Here is a 21,525-nt window from a genome sequence, read left to right on the forward strand (position 1 = left end):
AATTTGCTGGAGAGAAAATTGGCGGCTACTTTGTGTTTTTGATAAGACCAGGCTTTTGATGCCTTCTCTTTTCCAGTTTCAGCGCCTGAGCTTTATGTGTGACATCACCACGTAGTCTCACATTCTGAGACCTGCATACGCACCGTATTTCTTTGCCTATATCTTCCTGCCCCGAGCAGATACATCCCCTGAGTCTGATGCAGAGACACATTATCCCACCATGAACATCAATGTTCCATGTTGTCATTTGACCTCTAAGAAGCAGCTTCCCTCATGAGCAAGCCTGGAAACTCACACTTTTCCTTCTCCAAGGCCCCTTACCCATGTATTTCTCTTTGCAGTGCTGGCAAACCTCTGAAGCCAAGGCATCTGAGAATTGCTGATGGGAATCCACGAAAGATGTCCCAGCAACGTGGAGCAGAGCAGAGGTGCCCAAATTACTTTTGAATGAGATAACCGGGGTATAGTAGCAGTCTTTCTGCCACAGGATGGAGCTCAGTGCAGGCTGCAAAGCATTTCTAGGAAGCTGGATAAATACTCAAGTGTCTCTCTGTCACTGATGGCCATACTGCTGCTTCATGATTGCTATCAGTGCTCATGCTGGAGGCTCAAGAAACCTCGTTTAGGTAGGTCTGAATCCCATTGCAGAGTCTGTGCCATCACTATGCCTCCAAGTAGATCAAATCCAAAGTGACTGAAAAAAAATCATGTAGGTGAAGGTCTCAATCATGTCTGAAAAAGCACAATACAAAAGAAGTGGGGGGGGGGAAAGAGCCAGCTTTTGTAAAAAGTGAGTATGTGAAGTCTGTGGCTTTGATTTTGTCCCACTTAACTCTGCTCACCGCTGTACAAAGCGTTTCTCACACAGAAGCATATTTTTAACAACAGTGAAAAGAACCTGCCAGAAGTGGAAGCTGAAGCTACTTTTACCCTGGGTAAATGGGACGCAAATGTCACATAAGAGGTTAAATGACATTAATGGGAGGATTTTTTTTTTTCTCTTTTTAAACCAAGTGTGGAAAAATTAGTATTAATGGGGCTGATCTTTCTGACTGTGAAATCTCACTGAATATGAATATTTAACAAGAGAAATCACCAGAGTCCTCCTTCTACCTGAGTACAATGGACAACCAGAAACTGCTTTACTGAAGGAGTTAAAAGTTTTCTGCAATAATGCAACAAATCACTCTGTGCAACAAACAGCAGACACATTCTGTGGCAGTTTCCCCACAAACTTCAATCTATGGGGAAAAAAAATCTTGATTTATTATATAGCATTTGGACAGTTGCGAAAGAAAATTTGCCAAAGATCAGAATAATCAACTCTTTCACCCAAGCAGTTTTTTTTTTACGGAAGAAAAAAGCACAGAATGGGTCTGAGCAAAATAAATAAAAATTCCACACTTTTAACCAACAGAACCTTTTGCGTCATTCAGAAATATTTACAGACATCCAGAATCTTTTATCGTCAAAAAGACACTCTGGCTTTTAAAATTACAACTTTTTCTTATATTTTTGTTTACTGATGGCCTTTAAACTAGTGGGTATCCCTAACTTGTGGCATCTCTTCATGCCGCGTTTGTCAAACGTAAGAATTTTTAAAGCTGCGCCTTGCTCTTTTTCCCCTTCCCTTGAAACACCTCTCTTTTGCTAAGCTATCATCTGTGAATTTGAAAGACAGCAGAACACCATCTACTAGCAGCATCCAGTACATGAGTCACTGTCACTGGTGTCTCAAACACCCGTTTTCGTCGATTGAAAGGGCTGCTGATGCCAATATTAACCTGGAAAGGGCTAGCTGTTCTAACACAATTAAATACAGTTGGGAAGAGGGCTGCAAATAGAAACATACGTCAGGCATTTACAGCACATATATGAGCCTCCCTCAGAGCCCAGTAAAGGCATGAGTGTAAAGGCATTAGCGTAGCATCTTTCTGAACACCCTTGTTCCACTTGCCCATTTAATTAGCACACAACAGAATTTCCCCTGCAAAAGGTGTTGCATACTTTGGACAAAAAAGAAAGGAGAAAAGAAGTTGCTTTTAAGTGCAACCCAAAAAAAATAGCTCCTTGGCTAAAAGGTACTTTTAATAAAGATGTTTCCAGTGTTTGTTTATTTATCAAAAGCCAGTGTTTCTCTCGGGTGTTTTGATTTTTGTTTCTGTGCACAAGAAGGAGGGGAAAAAGGGCTTTACTAAGCAAGTCTTTCAGTAAGACACCAGATGATGGATAGTCAAACACAGAGCCTCCTGTAAACACAGAGAGAACCAAAAGGTATGAGCTGACTCATAATTGTGTCAACACAGGTCGCAGACCCTTGGTTTATTTCAGCCTTCCTGTTTTTCACAGATTTCTTTTCACACTACACTATTTTTTTTTTAAGACACAGACTCTTTTCAGTACACCTTAGTGGGGTGCAAAAGCACACACGTTTTTACACCAAAATGTGGGCATCTGCACACATATGTAGGCTGTATGGCCGCGATTACAACAGCAGCATTTTCCATCCATGGATTACAGCTGCGCTAAACTAAGCCGTGCCTTCCTCCAGGGCAGTCCATGCCGGCTCTAAATCTAAAGGTCCATCCCATCCCTGACTCCAGCTTCTCCAGGGCAGCTCTTGGGAAGCATCCAGAAAAGAGGAGTACAACAAAACCTCAACAGCTTAGTCCTTCAGTTGATGCAACCCTCTAAGACTCGGTGCAATTATTTTTTTTTAACATGTGGCAAAGTGGCAAGACTGTGTCTGACCAAAAGTGCTAGGAGGCCGACACACAGCAAAGAGGACTGGGATGAGCAGAACCTACCAGTATTTGCCTCGATCTCATTGAATTGAGGCTGGAGCCTTTTCCTGTATCAAGTTGTTCTTCTCTGCTAGTTGCCTATTTCCATAGAGACTGGAGGAAAAAGACTCTCTGGGGTCTCTATTTCATTACAAAACTTGATTGGCACAGCAGTGGGCTGAAGTTGACAGGGGAGGGACTGATGGGCAGACACACCGAGCAGCTGGATCCCCTGCAAATCACAGAGCAGTTCAGCTGACGGTTCAAGCAAGATGTTTCAGTACCCTCCTTCACAAAATCACCTGTGGAGACACCTTGTCACCTGAAATCCTGACTTGCAGAAAATAACAAATGAAGATGGGTTAAAGCCAAGGGAGTCATTCTTCAGCAGAGACAGTAAAAGATGCAGTTTAAGGCCAGATTGCAATGTTTGATACTTGTCCCTGGATGTCCATGAGCCACACAGAGCCCAGCACAATGCATCTGCACATGCAACAGATCCATCCTGAGCACCTCAGATCAACCACACACATGGAAATGACTTAATGCTATAGGCCCAGAGAGTTTGGCTCATCCAAGATGCGTCAGGTCCCCCGTATGATCAAGGAGAAGTTTACAAACAACGACTGTTTGTCTGGGATGTTTTCAGCCTCAGCTAGATTAACTGAAAAATGGTAGAGCCAGCAAGGACAGATGACCTTACTCAGGCTGAGCAGTGCCTTGTTCCTTGTGTAGTCACACCCTGCTCTGTGGGAAGGCTACTCAATAAAAATCAGAGTCACAGAACAAGGACTTGGACCTTATTTCCCATTGTGTAAAAGTCAGTTGCTACAATTCCCAGTCGACAGGTAATCTCCACAGTGAAGCCAAATCCACCAAGAGCATCTCCTGTCCTGTTATTCCTCCAATTCATTCACAAAAAATGCAGAACAAATTACATTTAGGACAAAGCTGACACCAAAAAAATGCCAGAAACAGCATTTCAGAAACAGAAATCTTTGGCAGACTTAAGCTTTTAAGACTACTCACTTTAGGATATTACACCTCTGTAAAGAGCAAGCATTTTATCTGGTGCCATTTTCCCCTGTAGGAATCAAGGTTGATGGAACAACAGAAAGAATTCCCTATGCAAATCACAATATATTAAGTCAGATTTGCTTCCAGCAGGTTCTGTACCTTCAGAAATTGTTCCAGGGTTTGTGTGTCTGTTGAGTGGCTATAAACTGGGAAAATCTACGCTCTTTTCTCCTGCATCCCCCTCCTTTCTTTACCTCCTTTTAGCTCTACAGCAGAAGATGAGGGAAGCAAAGTTTACTGAAGGAGATCATGAAGAGCTTCAAAACATTCCATATATTTTCTCTGCAAAACATGCTGTGAATTTCAAATGTACATAGTGCCAGGGCACTGTCAGTCAGACCCCAGGAATTCACCCAAGTTAGACAAATTATGCTGCCCGTTATCTCAGTTGTTACAGTTTCTTGCCTTTCATTCATTCATTCATTGCCACTGGCGGGATGTCAGCGTAGGGGAGAAAAGGAGCCTCAGTTGCTGAAGTTAACCTCTTGTGGTTAACTTCTCCACTCTTTCCAGTGGAGAACTCACAAGGAGGTAGCTGCTAGCCTTGTTTGCCAAGGCAGCAATCAAAAGAATGCTGAATTTTGGCAGGTATGAGCAGGAGAAATGATGCATTATGGAAATGGCCACTGCAAGGTTCCTTCCAAATCTGCAGTGTTTGGCCCACATCAATAAAACAAAGTAATTTAAAAGAAAATTTTTACATGTGGTATTAAAAAAAATACATAAAGTAGTGTTGTGGTTTGAATAGAGGATGGTAGTGCTTAACAAACCTGCCTGGCAGAGGGCAGTGGCTGCCGCTTCAAACATCATACCCAGAGTATAATTAATATTAACTTTCAACTACATCAGCAATCTCTCTGCTTTCATCAAGTCTCATTTCCTCCCTAATAAAGACCTAGTTATTACAAGGGAATGCAGGATGTGATGAGGGCATTCATTTCTGAATGTCCTTTTGCAGTCATGTTGGCCCTGGTAGGCACCAAGTCAAAGCATCTGTCCCATACGCCAGGTATTGTCCAGCTGTAAAGTCCCTTTGGCTCCTAGAAAGCAAAGGGCCTGGGCCACTGCCAGCCCCAAGCCCTGCCTTGCAAATACATTATGCCAGTCCCTCCTGCCTGATCCGTGGTGCCCTGTGAGGGACCAGAAAACATTGAGTTTGCACGGCAGCATCATGCCCGTCTCTAAACTGATTCCATTTAATAATGAGCACCTTTAGTGCCATTCTGCTGAACCAGTTGTGACAGCATGTTTTATTTACGCAGTATTTCCGAAGAAAGGAAAAGCTCTTACCTATTGTTCTTCGGAGATCTTCACACTGGCTAATGTGAGGGAATTTCAAGATTTCCTTCCACTTCTTGCTTTTGCCTTTACGTTTCCCTCCACCCCCTGCAGAGAAAGAAATATCAGGATTAGATTGCTTTGGGGGCATAGCTGCATCCAGAGTTTACCAGCCTAGTCACAGTTCTTATGGATATTGTTAAAAATTAAAGCTGAGACATTGTGGGTAGATATACAGACCAAGTCTGAGCTTGTCTGGGCTGACACAGACCAAGGAGGTGGCATCTGACAGAAGACCAGGTTGGTAAAGGTTGGGAGTTCAGAAGGGCCCATCGGGTCCAGTTCAAATGACGGTGCTGAACTGAGCATCTCCACCATTATCTGCCCCAACTGACAGCCATTTCACGAGTCCAATAATCTTGTAAAATTACAGCTCACGTTTTATCAACCTGGATCTCCCCCTTCTGCTTTTGGGATGAGCCCTGATTCCATCTCAAAAGAAGTGCTGGAAAATGAAGACCAAAATTCAATTCTCACCATCCATCCCTCACATTATATACACTGCCAACATGGCATTACCGCTGATGTTATACACTTAATGTAATATCCTCGCGAAGAGAAAATATCTTTTTAGTTCTTTTTAACTCCCCTTCTCACTCTTCCCTAAGATTTCTTAAACTGTACTGTCCTCAAGGTGAATGACCTAGCCGGCTTCCTCCAGCTCTGACTGAACGAGGTCCAAGACCCTCACCCCTTCCACGCTGATGAATCTCTCTCATCAATGTCCCTTCACAAATACCCTGCTGCAGGCATCACTCACATCTCTAGGTGCCACATCTGAGCTTGCAAGGGGGATGCCTTCTGCAGTGGGCTCTGACCAGTAACGGCAGCGTTTCCAGCATACCTCACTTTGCTCCTTGCTGGGGTCACCGGACGACGCAGTGCCTATGGGCTTAGGCTCCCTCAGCCCAAGCAAGCCTAATGCAGGCTGACACGCTGTGTGTGCTCTCCCCCAGTGTCTGCTAGATTGGCACTCAGATCTGAAGCAGCTCAGCTTAAAAGGACATTTTTAGATTTTTCTTATCTTTTTTTTTTTTTCCACTATCATTGGGCAGTTTTTTACACCAGTCTTCCCCGAGTTTCTCCTTTATGCCTTCACATTTTTTATGCCCCCAAAACCAGCATTACTGCAGAGGGCAGGAGGTGTGGTGTGGTGCTGGGAGCTTCATTCCCAGCTCGTTTCTGTGCCTGTCCCGCTCGGAGAGGCTGCACAGCCACCAGAGAAAGAGTATCCCTCCGGACCTGAAAGCCCAGATGCAGACTGAGATTCTCCAAGTCGCTGTATTTACTGCAATTCAGTCCCTGCTCACAAAATCTGATTCATTTGAGTCTATTTTACATGCACTGGCACGTCGAATGACTAATTCTGAGCTGAGTTAATTCTGTAGAGGGGCTGGTAGAGTCACAATCACAGATTGAGGGTGCGCGGGGTACTACATGATATGACAGGCTAAATTAGGAGAGCATTGACTCAAAGGTAGCAGACCATTACAGAGTAAACATAAGCCTTGGAAAAAATTGCCAAGTATTGCTCTCTGCGGGGTGTTTTTGATCCTTCTGCATCTCACCTTTCATGCCTTTGCTCTTGGTGACCAATGGTTTTGTTATTGCAGAGCTTGCCTTGAATTATTTTAAACTCTTTCTTGATAGGAATTTATTGCATGTCGACATTATGCAACGTAGAGCAGAGATAGCTGCACCAGCTGTAAAGCGACTAGCTTGTTTAGACCATCAGGATACTGCTATACTACCCTTTCCAGGAATTCATCTCCGGCAACGCACAGAGAGCTGCGACTGCCTTCATGCTACGCAGTATTATGCAACGCAGATGTACCCTTTGGGTCGATAATGAACTCTGCTTCAACCTCCCCTCTTCAGCGCATCCCAAACGCTGCTGCTAAAGTCATTTCCTCTCCCATCCCTCCAGCCACAGTATCAGGGAGGCTGTCTTGCTCTCCTCTTGCAGTGCACAACCCTTGCTCGTCCAGGCTGAAGGTCTTAGGAACACTACAAGGCTCTGAGAAGCATTTTGTGGGCTGGGGTGGGCACTGTGATGGTCTGTTCACCAACTTCCCTGGAGCACATGGCTCTGCTCCGGCCACTAGCGACTGCAGGGGTTGGATTCAGCAACCTGAAGGGTCCTCCATTGGCTTTCGTCTCCCTGAAAACTCACTCCCGTAATCCTACACAGCTGCTCCCGCTTGCCAGGCTGCCACCTCCACTTGCCCCTCTTCTTCTCTTCCAGGGGCCTTCCTGCCCACTTCTTGGTGCTCCTGCCCTTATGTCTCATCACACTGTACTTACGCTCCTCTGGGGAATGACCCTTCCTCCAGGAATTCCCATTTCTTTCTCTTTGCCAGTCACTCTCTTTGGCTGCGTTTTCTTCCCTGAACTATTGCTTCACGTTTTTCCTCACACATGTTTATCTTGTGAACTTCTGAGTTCTATGCCATGATGCCAAACCTCCATGGGAATTAAATGAATTAAGTTATAGATTTATTAGCACTGGGGGAGGGATGGGAAGGAAGGGGAGGGTGAGGAGGGAGGCAAACAGCTGGTCTGGTGTCAGAGCAGAATGATATCCCTTTGACAGCCACAGGGTAGGAATCTCGATTTCTGGATCCCTTCCTCAGGCTCCCAGCTCCCACAGCAGCTTATCCCACCTCCACGTATAAACATGTGTCTCTCACTGCTGTCTGCCACCTCTCCCACTGCAGAGACCCGCTCTGCTCTGATCAAGGAATGGACAGAGAGGTGCTGTGAGGAGGCAGGCAGGAGCTCTCTCCTGAAGGTATGAGAAGGCACTGGAGGCAGCACAAGCGGTACGTGGCTACTTTGGGCAGCAGTGCCTGCTAGAACAGGATTTCCAAACATTTCTGGACACAGGAGGCAGCAGGGATAAGCCAGGTAAAAGCATCCTTTAGGCTGCTTCTGCACAATACTGGTGCATCTTCACCCATTGAGTGGCTACCCTCTAGACCAAAGCACTGGAGACTTCAGAGTACACCTGCTTCTCCAGCCACCTTTACAAAAGTCCTCACAAAATGGTTGCATCTTTAGCAGCATCAGGCTATGCAGAGCATTGCAAAATAGCCCTTTGCTCTAAATGACAGCTCTGGGATTTGTGCAGAGACCAAATGATTCTGCTAAGCTGGGCCAGAAGGTTTTTAAAATCCATTCCGTGTAAAATATATATTGATATATTTACATTGGATGATGTATTTCCAACATTAAATTTCCATCAAAACTGGAGAAGGGCTCTGCAGTCGCCTGTTACAACCGTGATCGATACAGCCAGCATGCTCTCTTCTCTTTCGCGGCCATCCTCCAAAAATAAGCAGCCTTGCCTGATGAATCATTTGCTCTTAGCTGAGCGTGAAGTAGCGTTACCGTTTTGCCTGTGACGTCTTTATGTTAAAGATTCTGATCAACTGCTTTAATCGACCTGACCTTTCCGCTCTCAGCTTTTCTTGTGGAGCCAGTAGTGTTTGCTGGCTCCAAACGTTAATTCCAGGGGGTTTGAAGGACATAATGCAGTGAGACAGCTGAGACAGAGTAAATTGTCTGGCAGAGCTAAAAGCTAAAAGGGGAGGTTTCTCTGAACAGGTCAGTAATTGTGCAAGTTGCAGAGAGAAGCTTTTCACACATTGCCTTGATTGCTGCTTTTGCACCGTCTATTCTGGACAGGAGGATCTGAAATCTTCAAGGCAGCTTCTCAGAGCAAGGCTTGACAGACGTGCCATGTTTTAGATGTGAGTTCCGTCATGTGGTATCGGAGGGTCCGACTGCTTGAAAATCTTGGCTTGTGGATGATGACAAAAGGTGAGCTCCCAGCAAGAGCACGAAATCTTCCGCTCCCTTGCAGGCACTTAACAACTCAGCTTTCGCAAACTGAGGATTGAAGCTAATTCTCTAACATGTCAACCAGTCCTACAGGAAACAAAAGCATTTGCTCTACAACTTACCTACTGAAAAATACATGGCACTTTCACATCATCTTGTGATGCCGGATGGCAAATCTAGCTCTGATCTCTGCATGCAAGGAGAGACATAACCAGAGGCACACATGTAAAACACTTGTGAGCAGGAGCTACCCTTAGCCTCAGGTGCCTACTTTTCTTGCCTCCATTATTCAGGATATATTTACTCTCTCAACACTTAGAGGAGGTAGGAAAGTACCTGCATATCATTAAGCCAGTGAGATATTCAGTGGCTTGTCCAAAATGACAGGAGAAACCAGAGAAAGAGGCTGAAGCCAAGGCCTTGAGCCCACTAATCCTGCTAACCACAGAACCAAGCCATGCTCCTGCTCAGCTGATTAAAGATATTTTGTAACACAGAGTTAAACAGAAGGACGGGTGAACTCAACCCAGCATCATGCCTGTAGCATATTCTCTTCATGTCTCACACCATCAGGCAAGGTGGCTTTTAAGGTTGGCCAAGTTGGCTTCATGTTTTTGCTCTGTTCTTGCCCACTGTGATGAGCCTGCATCGCAGCCCACGCTGCCAGGCCTGGCTAACCCAACATGGCCCAACATTTCATTGCCTTCAACTGTATTATCTGCAATCTAGTTAATCCACAATTTAGGTAAACTATCCAGAGATCACTGAAGGACGTCTACAGTTTGTGTCTTCCATTTCGCAACAGTAGCTTGGCTCTCATCCAAGTCCTTCCCAACAAGAGTACAGAGCTCTGTATGCTCTGATTGCAAGGCCTTGATTACATGAAAGCAGCGAAACAAACTCAAAAAAATATTAAAAGTCCAAAAATCATGGCAAGTGTCCCATTTCCACTCAAAAGAAATTTACATTTCTTCTCTTCCTCTTGCCAGCCTTCCTTTACTCACTGTCTCCCATCAAAGTGGATGCAGCTATATAGTATATATAGAATTGCCACATTAGATTAAACAGATGGTCTGTCTAGTACAGGACAGACCGCAGGCAGCTTCAGAGAAAGATCTTAGAAAGCTGTTTCTAAAATATTTGGAAATCGGGAACTTTTTCCATACCCTATTAATTAGACACGGCTAACAAAACATGAAGGTATATTGCTTCCAAATATTTCCTCTTCTTTTTTAGAATCTATGCTATTTAAATTTAGGCTGCTCTTAGGTAGATGGTAAATGCTCTCCTGGTAAATGCTCTGGTCTCTTGAATGCCCTTTTGCTTCATGTGGATGTGAGTTCCAGAGATTAACTGTGTTTTTGTGAAGGACAAGAATAACAATTTTAAACTGATTATTTTCCTGGAGTGTCTCTTCCTAATGAGACAGCAGGAATAAAACTTACCAGCCCATCATTTTCCCCTAAGGATTTTTCATATCTAACACATCTAACCTCTAAGGCAAACTGTTCCACCCTTCTCAGAGCTGCTTCACGTGGAAGTTCACCCAAATCACCATTCTTCTTTCATATTAGTCCCTCCTATGCTCAGCTGTACTAGCAAATAAAAATGGTTTGCTTTTAAAGAATGAAAGACACCGCTTGCTCTCTGCCCTTGTCATCTGGGAAAGCAGAAAAAAAACAGGAACCCTGCTTTATCCTTACAAGATCTTGGATGATACTCCTGTGCTTTAAACAAGCACTTAGAAGACCGTTAGGAAGCTCTTTATGAATCCCCTTCTACATTACCCCAAGAAAAAGGAGAAGAGTATGAAGGCTGGATTTTCAAAAGCAGGTAGATGTCCACCATCCACTAGGACACAGTGCCTCTGCAAACCAGTCTTCAGAGGCTCTCGTTAACAAGATACAACAAAAAATCCACAACGTGCCCTCAAAGGAGAATCACGTCACATCGCTCCTCTTAGTTGTCCTTATCTCCTGCAGCCTTCCTTGATGAACGTGACTCTCTGAATAGTCACAGACTGTGACAACAGTTTTGTGCCCATCCTTCCCTGCTGTCACGGTACTTTTGCACATAAATCATCTGCATGTTGCTACAAATACATAAGCCTGACAACCACTGTGTAAACCATCCTGTTGCTTTTGGAAATGAGCAGCAGATGTATTTCATGTTTAAGCCTTCGGAACCACAGAGATGGGAATTTCATAAGCAAAAAAGCAAGCTTCTCCCCAACAGAGTCAGGCTGGCTTTGCAGTCTGGTTACCGGAGGGCAGAATGTTTTGTATACAACTGGCATCTAAAATCCTGTTTACGCTGGCTTACAGAAGTCACTGTTCACAAACAAATATTTATTGTAAGAATATCTACCTACTGTTTACATAAGAGGTCAAAGTACTACAAATACTGAAGAGTGACTGAAACATGACTTTGATTACACATTTTATATGTTAATAATAATGTAAAAAAATGCTTTAATAACATCCACTGCCCTGAAGGACAGAAGAAGCTGTGATTAGTCTTTGAAGACTGGTCCTCAGGGCTCCACTATCACACAGCAAGGCGTAGTCAAGTCACATTGAAAGGATCTTAACTAAACTGAAAAAACATGCCTTTAATTTTTCTGTTGGTCTCTAGCGGGCATCTCAAATTGTAGCACTCTCCATGCAAGTCTGCCTACATCCCCCATTGGGTGTTTTCAATGTCCATTATAGATGATTTCAACAAGTTGTCTTTGGGTTTGGGGAGCCAGTTCATATATGCTGGGCCTACGTTTCGCTGCTACACATGTTAACAGGGAGTTGTTTGGTGAGGCGATTTCCCTGGATGCAGTTAAATTCTCCCTTGTGTGAGCACCTTTAGCTTGTCTGTTACAGCGTCTTTCTCTTTTATGCCTTGTATTTTAACTGTATTGTGCTTACCTGCCGCCGATGAGTGAGAAAAAAGACATCATTGGCTGTTACGCCACAAACAAAAATAACCCAGAAGACACAAAGTATACTGAAGATTTACAATCTATTAAAAAAACAACTAAACAGTAAATCTTATAAAAATATTATCAGCTATCATCTAAAACAGCAAAATTAAGCACAGCCTAAAATTTTAACTTCTTATTCTTGACCTCAAAGTAAACTAGGCTACTGGCACAAACGCAGGCAGTTGAGTTGTGTTTGGAATGCACTACCATGTATTGGATGGTTCAACAGCCTGTTGAGATGAACTGTACTAATGGCTTCAAATTGAAGGGTGCCTGGATAGCATTTGACGGTGTAGTTGGCAATGAGAGCAGAAGAGATAATGCAACAAATTAATCTGGAGCCACTATGCTCCTCTGGAAGCTGTTTCTGGACTTGTAAGTCTCTTGGAGGAACATGAAGAGGCTATGATGTCTGAATCTGAGGAGTATGAAGAGATTTTGTTGTCCATCAGTGATGTAGGTAACGTAACATTTGTCTGTAACACTTCAGCACTGATGATTATTATGGGTGACCAGCCTTTTGAAGAGAGCTGTGGAGAATCAGGGTTCTCACCCTGCTAGGAATGCTAAATATTTCAGTGGAGTTTTCTTCCGAATTGGCGCTGAGAATCAGTATTTCAAAGTTCTAGAAAATTCTGATTTAAAGACATTAAATCATTTCATTTTGATAACATTTGAGTCATCTCAGTTATCTAACGTCAAAACATTATCATAGAACATATCAAATAGAGTATTAAGATATATTATGTCATTGGAACAAAATGGGTACGGTAAATTGACATCTTTACTTTGTTAAAATGATGTTTCTATATTGTCAAAAAGAAGCTAGAAAAAGCAAACCTTTTTTTTCTTTTAAGTAGACACTTCCCTGCAAACCCTTTCATTTTTGACAAAACTTCATTCTCAGAAAGGAAGATTCTTTTGTCAGGAATGTTCTCAATCATCACATGTTTTGAAGCACGCAAGAATTAAAAAAGGATCGTGGCCTCCCCATATCTGAAATGTTCAAGTGAATCTAAATTCCCACATTCCTTATCAGTTCCCTTAAGTTAATTTGCCCAGCTGCAATTTACATCGCCTGTGGGAGACACGATTCCCATTCTTCCAAAGAAAGAATGCAAATCCCTGCTCCAGAAATCCTGCTTAAATGGGGCTTGATAACATTTTTCCAGGAAGGAACTCCTCTTTAAGCAAAGGCTTTTTAAACTTATGACCTGTTCTATATATTTATTACCCAGTTTTAGTAACACGTGGGCAAGCTGCTAATCAATGCCTCCAAACCCAAACCTGCAAATGCAACAACACATCACCCAGACATAGTCTATGTATCACCCATTGCCCATGTAGATTGCCCAGGAGCATGTGGAGGGCTCCTGGATTCAATGGTGTTCTTCAAGCAGCCCAAATGTTCTTAAGAGTTGACCTCTAAAGCCAAAATACCTTGAAGGGACTTGTGGGTCCTAGTTAGGCACTGAGAGAAATGACTAGAAGTCTAAGAAGGATCTGCTGATCTGCTGCTCTACATTGTGCAATTCTGATGTCTAGCAACACGATGGCACAATGGGCATCACCAAGACAGGCAGAAGGAACACACAAGGAAACCTGGCCCTGGTACGGGCAAATACATGGGGCTCAGCTCTTCTGAAAACTCTGGTGCCATTTCTAGAGGGAGAACATGCGAAAGCCCAGCCCTGAGCAGGGAACGATGTGGGTTCTGTCTGTCCCTGTCAAAGAGCTGTGTGGGCTTTTTCTCCTGCAAATAGTTCTGCGGTCTCTAAAAAAAGAACTTAGCCTCTGTGTTCCTGACATTTGAGTGTTATAAGGAGTATTTTGGAACTGCGGGGAGGAGATCCAGCTGGATGGGAGGTGAGAATTCAAGTGTGTTCCTATCAGCAGTCTGTAGCCAAGCTCCGAGAATTATGTCCTTCTCTGTTTTTTTGCCCTCACCTAAATAAACTTACCTACAGGGCTAAAGAAAAGAATTTTAGTAAATGTAATGAAAATTAATGATTTGAGACAGGCTGTTTTATTAGGCCTGACTGATTTATTAGTTCCACCTAATTGGGAGAATTGGTAAAGCTTTGAGATGCTCTGATAAGAGGCCAGAAATCCAGATGTGTTTTGCTTTCCATACATAAAAAACAGCACACTCTTTCAGTTTAGATGGTTTATGTCTGAGTCAGGAAAACAGCCACCAGAAGAGCAAGACAGAAACAGCGTAAAGTCTCCATGAAGGTGGCAGAAGAGCAAGTCCCTCAGGCATCTAGATAGTCCACGAGTACTCAGTCCTGCTCTCCGGCAGGCGGCCAGGCAGATCCCAAATGTTTAGAGATGCAACACACAGGTCTCAGCTACACAGAGCCTGATGCAAAGTGACTCCGCAGCCCCTCTGCACTGCCTGTGCATGCAAATATTCTACCGAATCACTGCACCACCACAGTCCCTCCTCCCACATTTAATCCCACCAGAGGTACTAGCCCAGCACTGAGGACAGTGTTATCAAGCGCGCAGTATGTTTTTACATAGTGGCATTTCCGTATTTTTACAGCAGTCTAGAGAATTAAATCAGTCTCACGGTGCAGGAAGATAGCCCAATAGTCATAAGAAGTGTCCTTCGATGAAGTCTGGCTGGATTCACCCTTCTCTCTCAATACTTTTCAAACAGTTGATGTAAACAAGCTAAAAATTGTGAAAATTAGTCTGGGAACCTCCCAAGAACACATGTACAGGCTACACTGCCAGAATTGTTTTAGAGGAACGTCTCTTCTGTGACACTTCGGCCCTTTTGCTTCCAGAGTCAGCCAGGAAGAAAAGTACAGCATCGTAACGTGTCTTAGATTGGGTCACTTTCTGATTGATATCAGGATCAACCACATCTTTCTTTACTACAATAGCAGATAATGACCCTGTCCATCTTCCCAGCTCTCCTTGGTCAAATACCACGTCAGATTCTCAGCTACAGACGTATGCATAGAGCATAAATTAATCCTAGATATACAACAAGTCTTCACACACTCCATAGAGGAAATGTGCAGAGAGGGATGAAACCACTCTGAAATGCCTGGTGCCTGGTTACAGTTGCAGGGACCAGCTGGGATACCCTTTGGAAGAAAAAAGCACTTAGTAGATGGTGGAGTAAGGGTGGAAGAGGGTGCACAGGGCTGACGTGAATGGACATGGACAGCTTTGGTGGAGAATGAGGTTGCAGCATTGCAGGAGTTTGTGGTGTGACTGGTGCCAGGAGGATGGAAAGGTTAAGATCACAGCGTGAAGGAAACAGTGGGTGGCAAGAACAAAGAGGCTTCACTCTCCCTTTTCCTTAGCTGCAAAGTCTGACTTTGGCCCCATCATCTTGTCCAGCAACAACGTACCAACAGTTCCTTTCCACAGATCTTGCTATCACATCCTGCGAAATCACCCCTGAAATCACAGAAAACGTTGCCCTCAAAAATCACTGACAGCTCAAGACATGATGGTAACACAACTGCACGCGTCAGCATTTAGGATCGTTATTGCAAAAGGTTACAGAAGGGATTCAGGTTAATGGAGGTAATCTGTGATTATCTGATGCAACAGATTGCTCTGCCAGTGACTCATTCCTTCTGCCACGATACATTGTGGGTTGCAGCTGCAAATAGCAAGCAGGATGGAGCCAGCTCCCAAGCTAAGGAAGACTGTCCCTGTTGTTCGGAGAAACCCCTGTAAGAGCGGATGCCAAGCCATTGCAGTGTGAAACCCCGGCAGAGCTTTATCGAGGGGAGCGGGTCGCGGCGGTGTACTAGTAACTCATTCACGGGTGTTACTATAGCTACCAGTTGAAGGACTCAACAAGAAAAGCAGAAATAAAAAGAGAAAATTAGGAGGTAGAAGAGAAAAAAGAGGAAACTCGTAAAGCAAAGGCAGAGAGTTCCTCTGATTAGCTAATGAAGTGCTTCAAAAGCAGCGACTGAACAAACGAGGCTTGAAGGTTGCATGGCGTAAGCGTCAGATGATGCAAGCAGCTGGGCCGCTCTTGTCTCGCCTCTCCCACCCACCCATCCCAAGAGCTGGCGCTGGTAAGCATCATCTTAATAAACACAAAACAGCAGCTTTGTGCCAGGGATGGATTAACTATTTCCTCATTGTTCCCTAACTCCTGCTCTTCCAACTTGCTCTCCCCACAGCCCTGGGGCCAGAATTAAAATGAGGTATTGATTTGGGCCAACAGCACCCAGGAGCAGCATGGAAACAGGTGACGATGAACAATGATCCCACCACCAGAAGGGAGCGAAAGCCAGGTACTGTCACAGTCTGGAAGATAAAAGGAAGAAGAAGAAAGCATCACCACGCAGCAATCCCACACCAACTTCCCAGCGTGAAGACCCTGTGCCTCAGATTCAGCGTGGTGCCGGATGCCCAAGCCAGCCAATGCACCAAAAGCAGCTGCAGCCAGAGATAGGCACTTCTAATACATACATAAATCTAAATAAATGTATAATTCCGACTCACATGCTTTCCTGACAGCCAGCTGTTCCCTTTGCCTGCTTTTATCCTTGCTCGGAGATTAATGTCACTGTCTGGGACAGCTTATTAGCAATTTTTATTACAAAGTGTATACATTTGGCTGGTGGTGGGCAAAAGCTAAGCCTTTGAGTAAATAAAATACTAGGGCAGCTCGCAGGGAATGACAGAGAACAGATATCTGTGGGGTCTTTACCCAGGCTCTGAAAGCCAATAATGGCAGGAGGTCAGAGATCACCGGCTTAATTGTCCGACGAATTAATGGTGACGAACGTCTGTTTCACCTCTTGTTAAAACTGACACCAGATATTTCAGAGAAAGCAGAAGGGCACTTGGCCACAAAGGAATGTTTTGATGGCTGGAGCTGAGATTGTTGCCAGCCCCAGTCCATCAGAGCAGTGCGGGTCAAAGTCATGGTAGGAAACCTCTGCTGACTCCAGCAAAAAACAGAATGTTTGGGTCCAGTCAAGCAGCCATGGATTATCCTGCTCACTTTGGAAAGAAAGGTTGTTTGGTTATATTGAAAAAAGAAATCAGATCCAGATCTTTGAATATAACGAGTGTAAAAAAAAAAAAAAGTTTAATTGGAGGAGTGTGAGTTGCAGCATAAAAATCACTGTGAGCTTGTTTCTTCTTGTTTGGAAGAAAAATCAAGAGCAACAAAAAAAGTGAAATACTGAAACGTATTATAAAAAGCAAAAATTTTCTTTACATTTCCCTCGCCAGAAAATGTTCCTCTCTTATTGTCCTGCGTAAGCCCTGTTCAGCAATACGTCTTTGAGCAGAAAGTGTCACCATGGGATGAGTAACGAGACCAGGAAATACTAGGGGACCATTTTTATCCAGTTAGTGACGTTTGGTGAAGCTGGCTAACACTTTTCTATTGAAACAACTTCTTCCGCAGTTACAAATGAGATCTACTTACTTATTTTCTTCTTGTTGCTCAATCTCATTTCAATTCAGATTTTTGTGTGGAGTTGGAGGAACAAGGATGAAAGCTTCCCTTTGTTTTAAGGCAGTTATATTAGTGTGGAGCTGTTGTGAAACAGACTGAATGGAACATCTTTTCCGTTCATCTGAATATACGTGAACCCCTCTGGTGTTTAATTTAAGCTACCTAAACAAGGAACAAGCACTTTTTTGAATTTTAAAAATGCAGTCTCAGCCTACCAGTCAGTTTCCGAGATCTGTAAAACAACTTCTTACGTCATAAGTCATTCCCCTCATTACGGTATATGTTGATACCTTTAATTAATAGTGGTAATATGTAACACTGTCAACAAGGACGTCTAACACTGCATTAAGTGACTAAAGTCTAAATATTCTTTCAGCAGTGTGTTTCCGCAGAGGTCGCGTTGACCAAGGAACAGACACACTGGTTTTCAAGTAAATCTATGTGCTCAGCCTCTGACTGAGCTAATTATAATGGTGCCTTTAGTATTGCTGTCTTTAAGCGTCTGCCAGCGTGTCCCTAACAAACCACCAGGTCCATGTTTTTCTAGCCCAGATGGAAAAGTCTGACGATCAGGTCAGAGTCAATCCTAGCTCCAAGGCCGGTGTACTCACAACCTGCATGAATCCCGCTTGCTGAACTTCAACTGACAATGGAGAAGTTAGTAGTAAGTTGTCACTGAACTTTATATTTCCTTGCTTCTCACTTCTGCCACTCATCAACACTCAAGGGAGGAAGGCTGCTGGGTCTATGGAGCTAAACAGTCTCCCTGAAGGCTTAATATGGTCCTAAAGTGCTAAGGGAGGCATCTGGCTCAGCAGTCCCAGTTTGCCTGATAACGCTGCAGAGCAAGTCCTGGGATGAGAGTGGTCTGACCTGCACAGAAGCATCTGCCCACCTGGGCTCTGCCAGAGAGTTGGTTGTCCCCGAGGGCCCCAGGGCCCATGTCCTGCCAGCTGAACAAAATTAATAGAGGGGCTTTTGCAGCAAAAAAACTGTAAGCTGCTGCTCTGGAAAGGGCAGTGGTCAGGGGACAGCCCAGGCCACCTGTGACCATGCTGGTAGCACAGGGCAGGGCAGCACTGCAATGCTGGGGGCACAGGCAGGTACAGAGTCAGTGGCACAGAGCGGGATTCTGATAAATGAGGTATATATACTGCTTGTGTGGCACTGAGAGTCACTCCGGAGACGAACAAACCTGCAGGGAAAATACAATCTCTGCTGCAAGAAACATTTTCTCTCCAGGTGTTTTATAAAATCCATATTTTGGATTGTTACTATCATTCCTTTCTGCAGAAAAAAAAGAAATTCAGCTACTGCTTTAGACGGTATTCTGAGTTTTAAACTCAGAAGAGCAAATCCCCAAGCACTTACACAGAAAGTCCAAACCTCCTTATCTCATTCCACTCCCCCAGTGACGCGGCACGTTCTGCCCTGTGCAAAGCAAGGCAGCAGCAAACACTGATCTTCGTGTCTGAGCATTTAAGCCCAAGTGGACCATGTGCTATTTTAGCACCTCTTGGGACCGCTCCGGCAGATAACGTAACTAATATTATTTTGGTGACAGCTATTTAGCACATCCCACTGGGAAACTGCAATCTGTGCTTATGGAACTTGAACCCAACTAATACTCGCTTCCTACCAGTTTCAGGTGTCTCCTAACTTAAAGCTACGTTTACAGACAAAACAGGTCAGTAACTCTTCCCAGTGAGCCAAATAGTATCTTAATCACTTGTGTTTAATAGGAAACAAATGACGGAGCACTGATAAAGTTCGCCATTATGCTTTTGAGGAAAAGAAAAGTGACTACGGAACAATCTGATAACGTGAGAATTTGCTTCCTGTGTAACTCGATATTTATAAACCTACTCAGTAAGGGGGCAAAAAGGAAATAATTTTAGCTGGCTGAAGTTAATGTCCCAAATTATGTTTTAAAACGACAACAAAAACAGGACCCCAGCCGAAAACAGTTCTTATGGGAAAGATATGCAGAAACAACACAAGGCAGGAAGCCTCAAGTTCGGGCTGCCCTTTGCTCCTGAAGACACGCGTTGCACCTTGCGTGGCACGGCTCCGTGCTCGGCCTCTCCCACTGCAACAAGGGACACGGGGTGTCAAGGGTGGAGGGTGGAAGTAGGATTGTCCTGGTTGTCTCTTCTGCCTTTGATGGAATGGTTGGATTTAATAGCCTCCCTTCGTCTCCAGTAAACATACAAGGGGCTCAAATGCATGAAGACACAGGGGTTTTTTTCAAGCTAAGGGCTAGACTTTCAGACTTACCATACTAGGAATTTCAGTTATTTTCCATGCTTTTGTATATTTAATCCTCTTGAAATGCAGGCAATGATTGCCCTACAGCCTGACTAGTGTCTCAAGAGCAGAACTAGTTCTCAACCATAATAGCCTCAAGTCCAGCTATGTCAAGCACCTACAACTCCAGCTAAGTTCATGGGGAGCTAGGCATGCCAGAAAGCCCTTAAACCCCTTGAGAGAGGGAGAGATAAGGATCATAACTGAGGAATCCCCTCTGCACAAAACTGTAAGTGCAGATTGTTTCTGGAGTAAGAGCTGGTTTCTAAGGCTTCCTGGTATGGAAGTTTTTCATGGGAGAATAACGTGGGAGATGTGGAAGAGTGCTTACAGTGATAGTAAAAATAAATATAAATTATTTGTCTTTTATGCCTAAAAAGGCAGTGTTTTGAATCATTAAAAAGAGAAAAGTTTATCTCCCAGAAGAAAAGACAGGGTAAAAAAGTAGAAGGCGCATCTACTTTGTTTCACATTTTCCATGTTAGTAAACGACAAAGCTGTTTGCTCTTTGCTGCCTTGCCTTCAGGCATCAAGTACAACATTTCTGAATTGCTTTTAAAGTATGTTAATAAAAATAATAAAACCAACACATCCCTTGGCTTTTCAGCAGTGCCCTCTACTTAAGGACCCAAAAGCATTTTGCAAATAAAAACAGCAAAAGCTTTTCCAGCTTAAAGATGAATTTTGCCCTCACATAAATTAGTATGACTTTTATAGTCCTGTTGAGACACTCCACATGTACAACTGGGAAAAGAAATTATCACAGACGGTTTAAACGCACAGCTTTAATTAGAAAAAAAAAAAAACAAACAACAAAATAAAACCTTACTCATTTTTCTAGAGAAGTTTTCCAGTTGATACTGTCAGAGGACCTAAGACAACTAGGACTACTAGACTCTAGACGGAAAAGCATTTTTTATTTTCCATTTACTGCATTTGTTTTAAGCAGCCCAGCTTTGTAGACAGAAAGCACAAGTTGCTGCTGTGTGCACCATGCACATGAAAGTGTGGTGTGGATCTCCTCCACCAACTCTGAACGGTTGGTCACTTGTCGGGGGGTTGCCCACCACCTTCCTACTGCCGTGAGGAGAAAAAGCAGCTGGAGAGTGTAAAAAGACCCTGAGTAAAAGGTTGACATTCATCCTTTATCAGACACCAGAGGATCCAATGGTGCTGATGTTTCGTTACTTCCACTGCTCACAGGACAACTTGTTCAACATGTGCTTTTTTTCAATGCCTGGAGGCCAACAAATTCAGGACTTTTTTTGTACAAGGCAACGCATGAACACAAATCCCATCCCCAAAGAGTTTCCAGCTCACAGTACAGCAGCCCAAAGCACTCCCCGTGACATCCTGGGCCCGTTGCTGTTGCTAGGGATGGGATGATGCTTCTGCTTTCAGCAAGAGCTAGGATTTCATCCCTCTTGGCTCCAGAGGGTCACAATTTTCCCTCTCATCAATGCATCTGCTTTCTGAGGAAGACCCATTTTTCAAAACTGGGTGGTATTACTTAAAAACCATTAAAAGAAAAATCAGAGACCGTAAACGCATTGTTGTCCAGAGCTGACCACATTTCAAACAGATTTAATAAAAATATGAAGATGGAAAGAACATTGAAGTGTAAGGGCAAGTCAGACCAGTTGGTTTCCTTCACTTTCACCCTTCCATCTTTTGCCTTTCTGTCTTCCCCACTTCTGTCCATTTCTATCATATCAAGCACTAACTACTTGCTTCTGTTTGCCAAGTTT

At 43.8% G+C, this 21,525-nt stretch overlaps 1 protein-coding gene across 1 annotated transcript in view; it reads right to left on the reverse strand.

Annotated features, from left to right (window-relative positions):
• GRK5 (G protein-coupled receptor kinase 5) overlaps window positions 1–21,525 on the reverse strand; it is a 167,033-nt gene that overhangs the window by 89,062 nt on the left and 56,446 nt on the right. The window contains exon 2 of the mRNA XM_086617015.1: window positions 5,151–5,246. Within this exon, the coding sequence (XP_086473141.1) occupies window positions 5,151–5,246 (96 nt within the window). The remainder of the gene's footprint in view (window positions 1–5,150; window positions 5,247–21,525) is intronic.

Source organism: Tauraco erythrolophus, chromosome 9 (genome assembly GCF_009769465.1).
Source record: "Tauraco erythrolophus isolate bTauEry1 chromosome 9, bTauEry1.pri, whole genome shotgun sequence".
In the NCBI taxonomy this organism is placed as follows: domain Eukaryota; kingdom Metazoa; phylum Chordata; class Aves; order Musophagiformes; family Musophagidae; genus Tauraco; species Tauraco erythrolophus.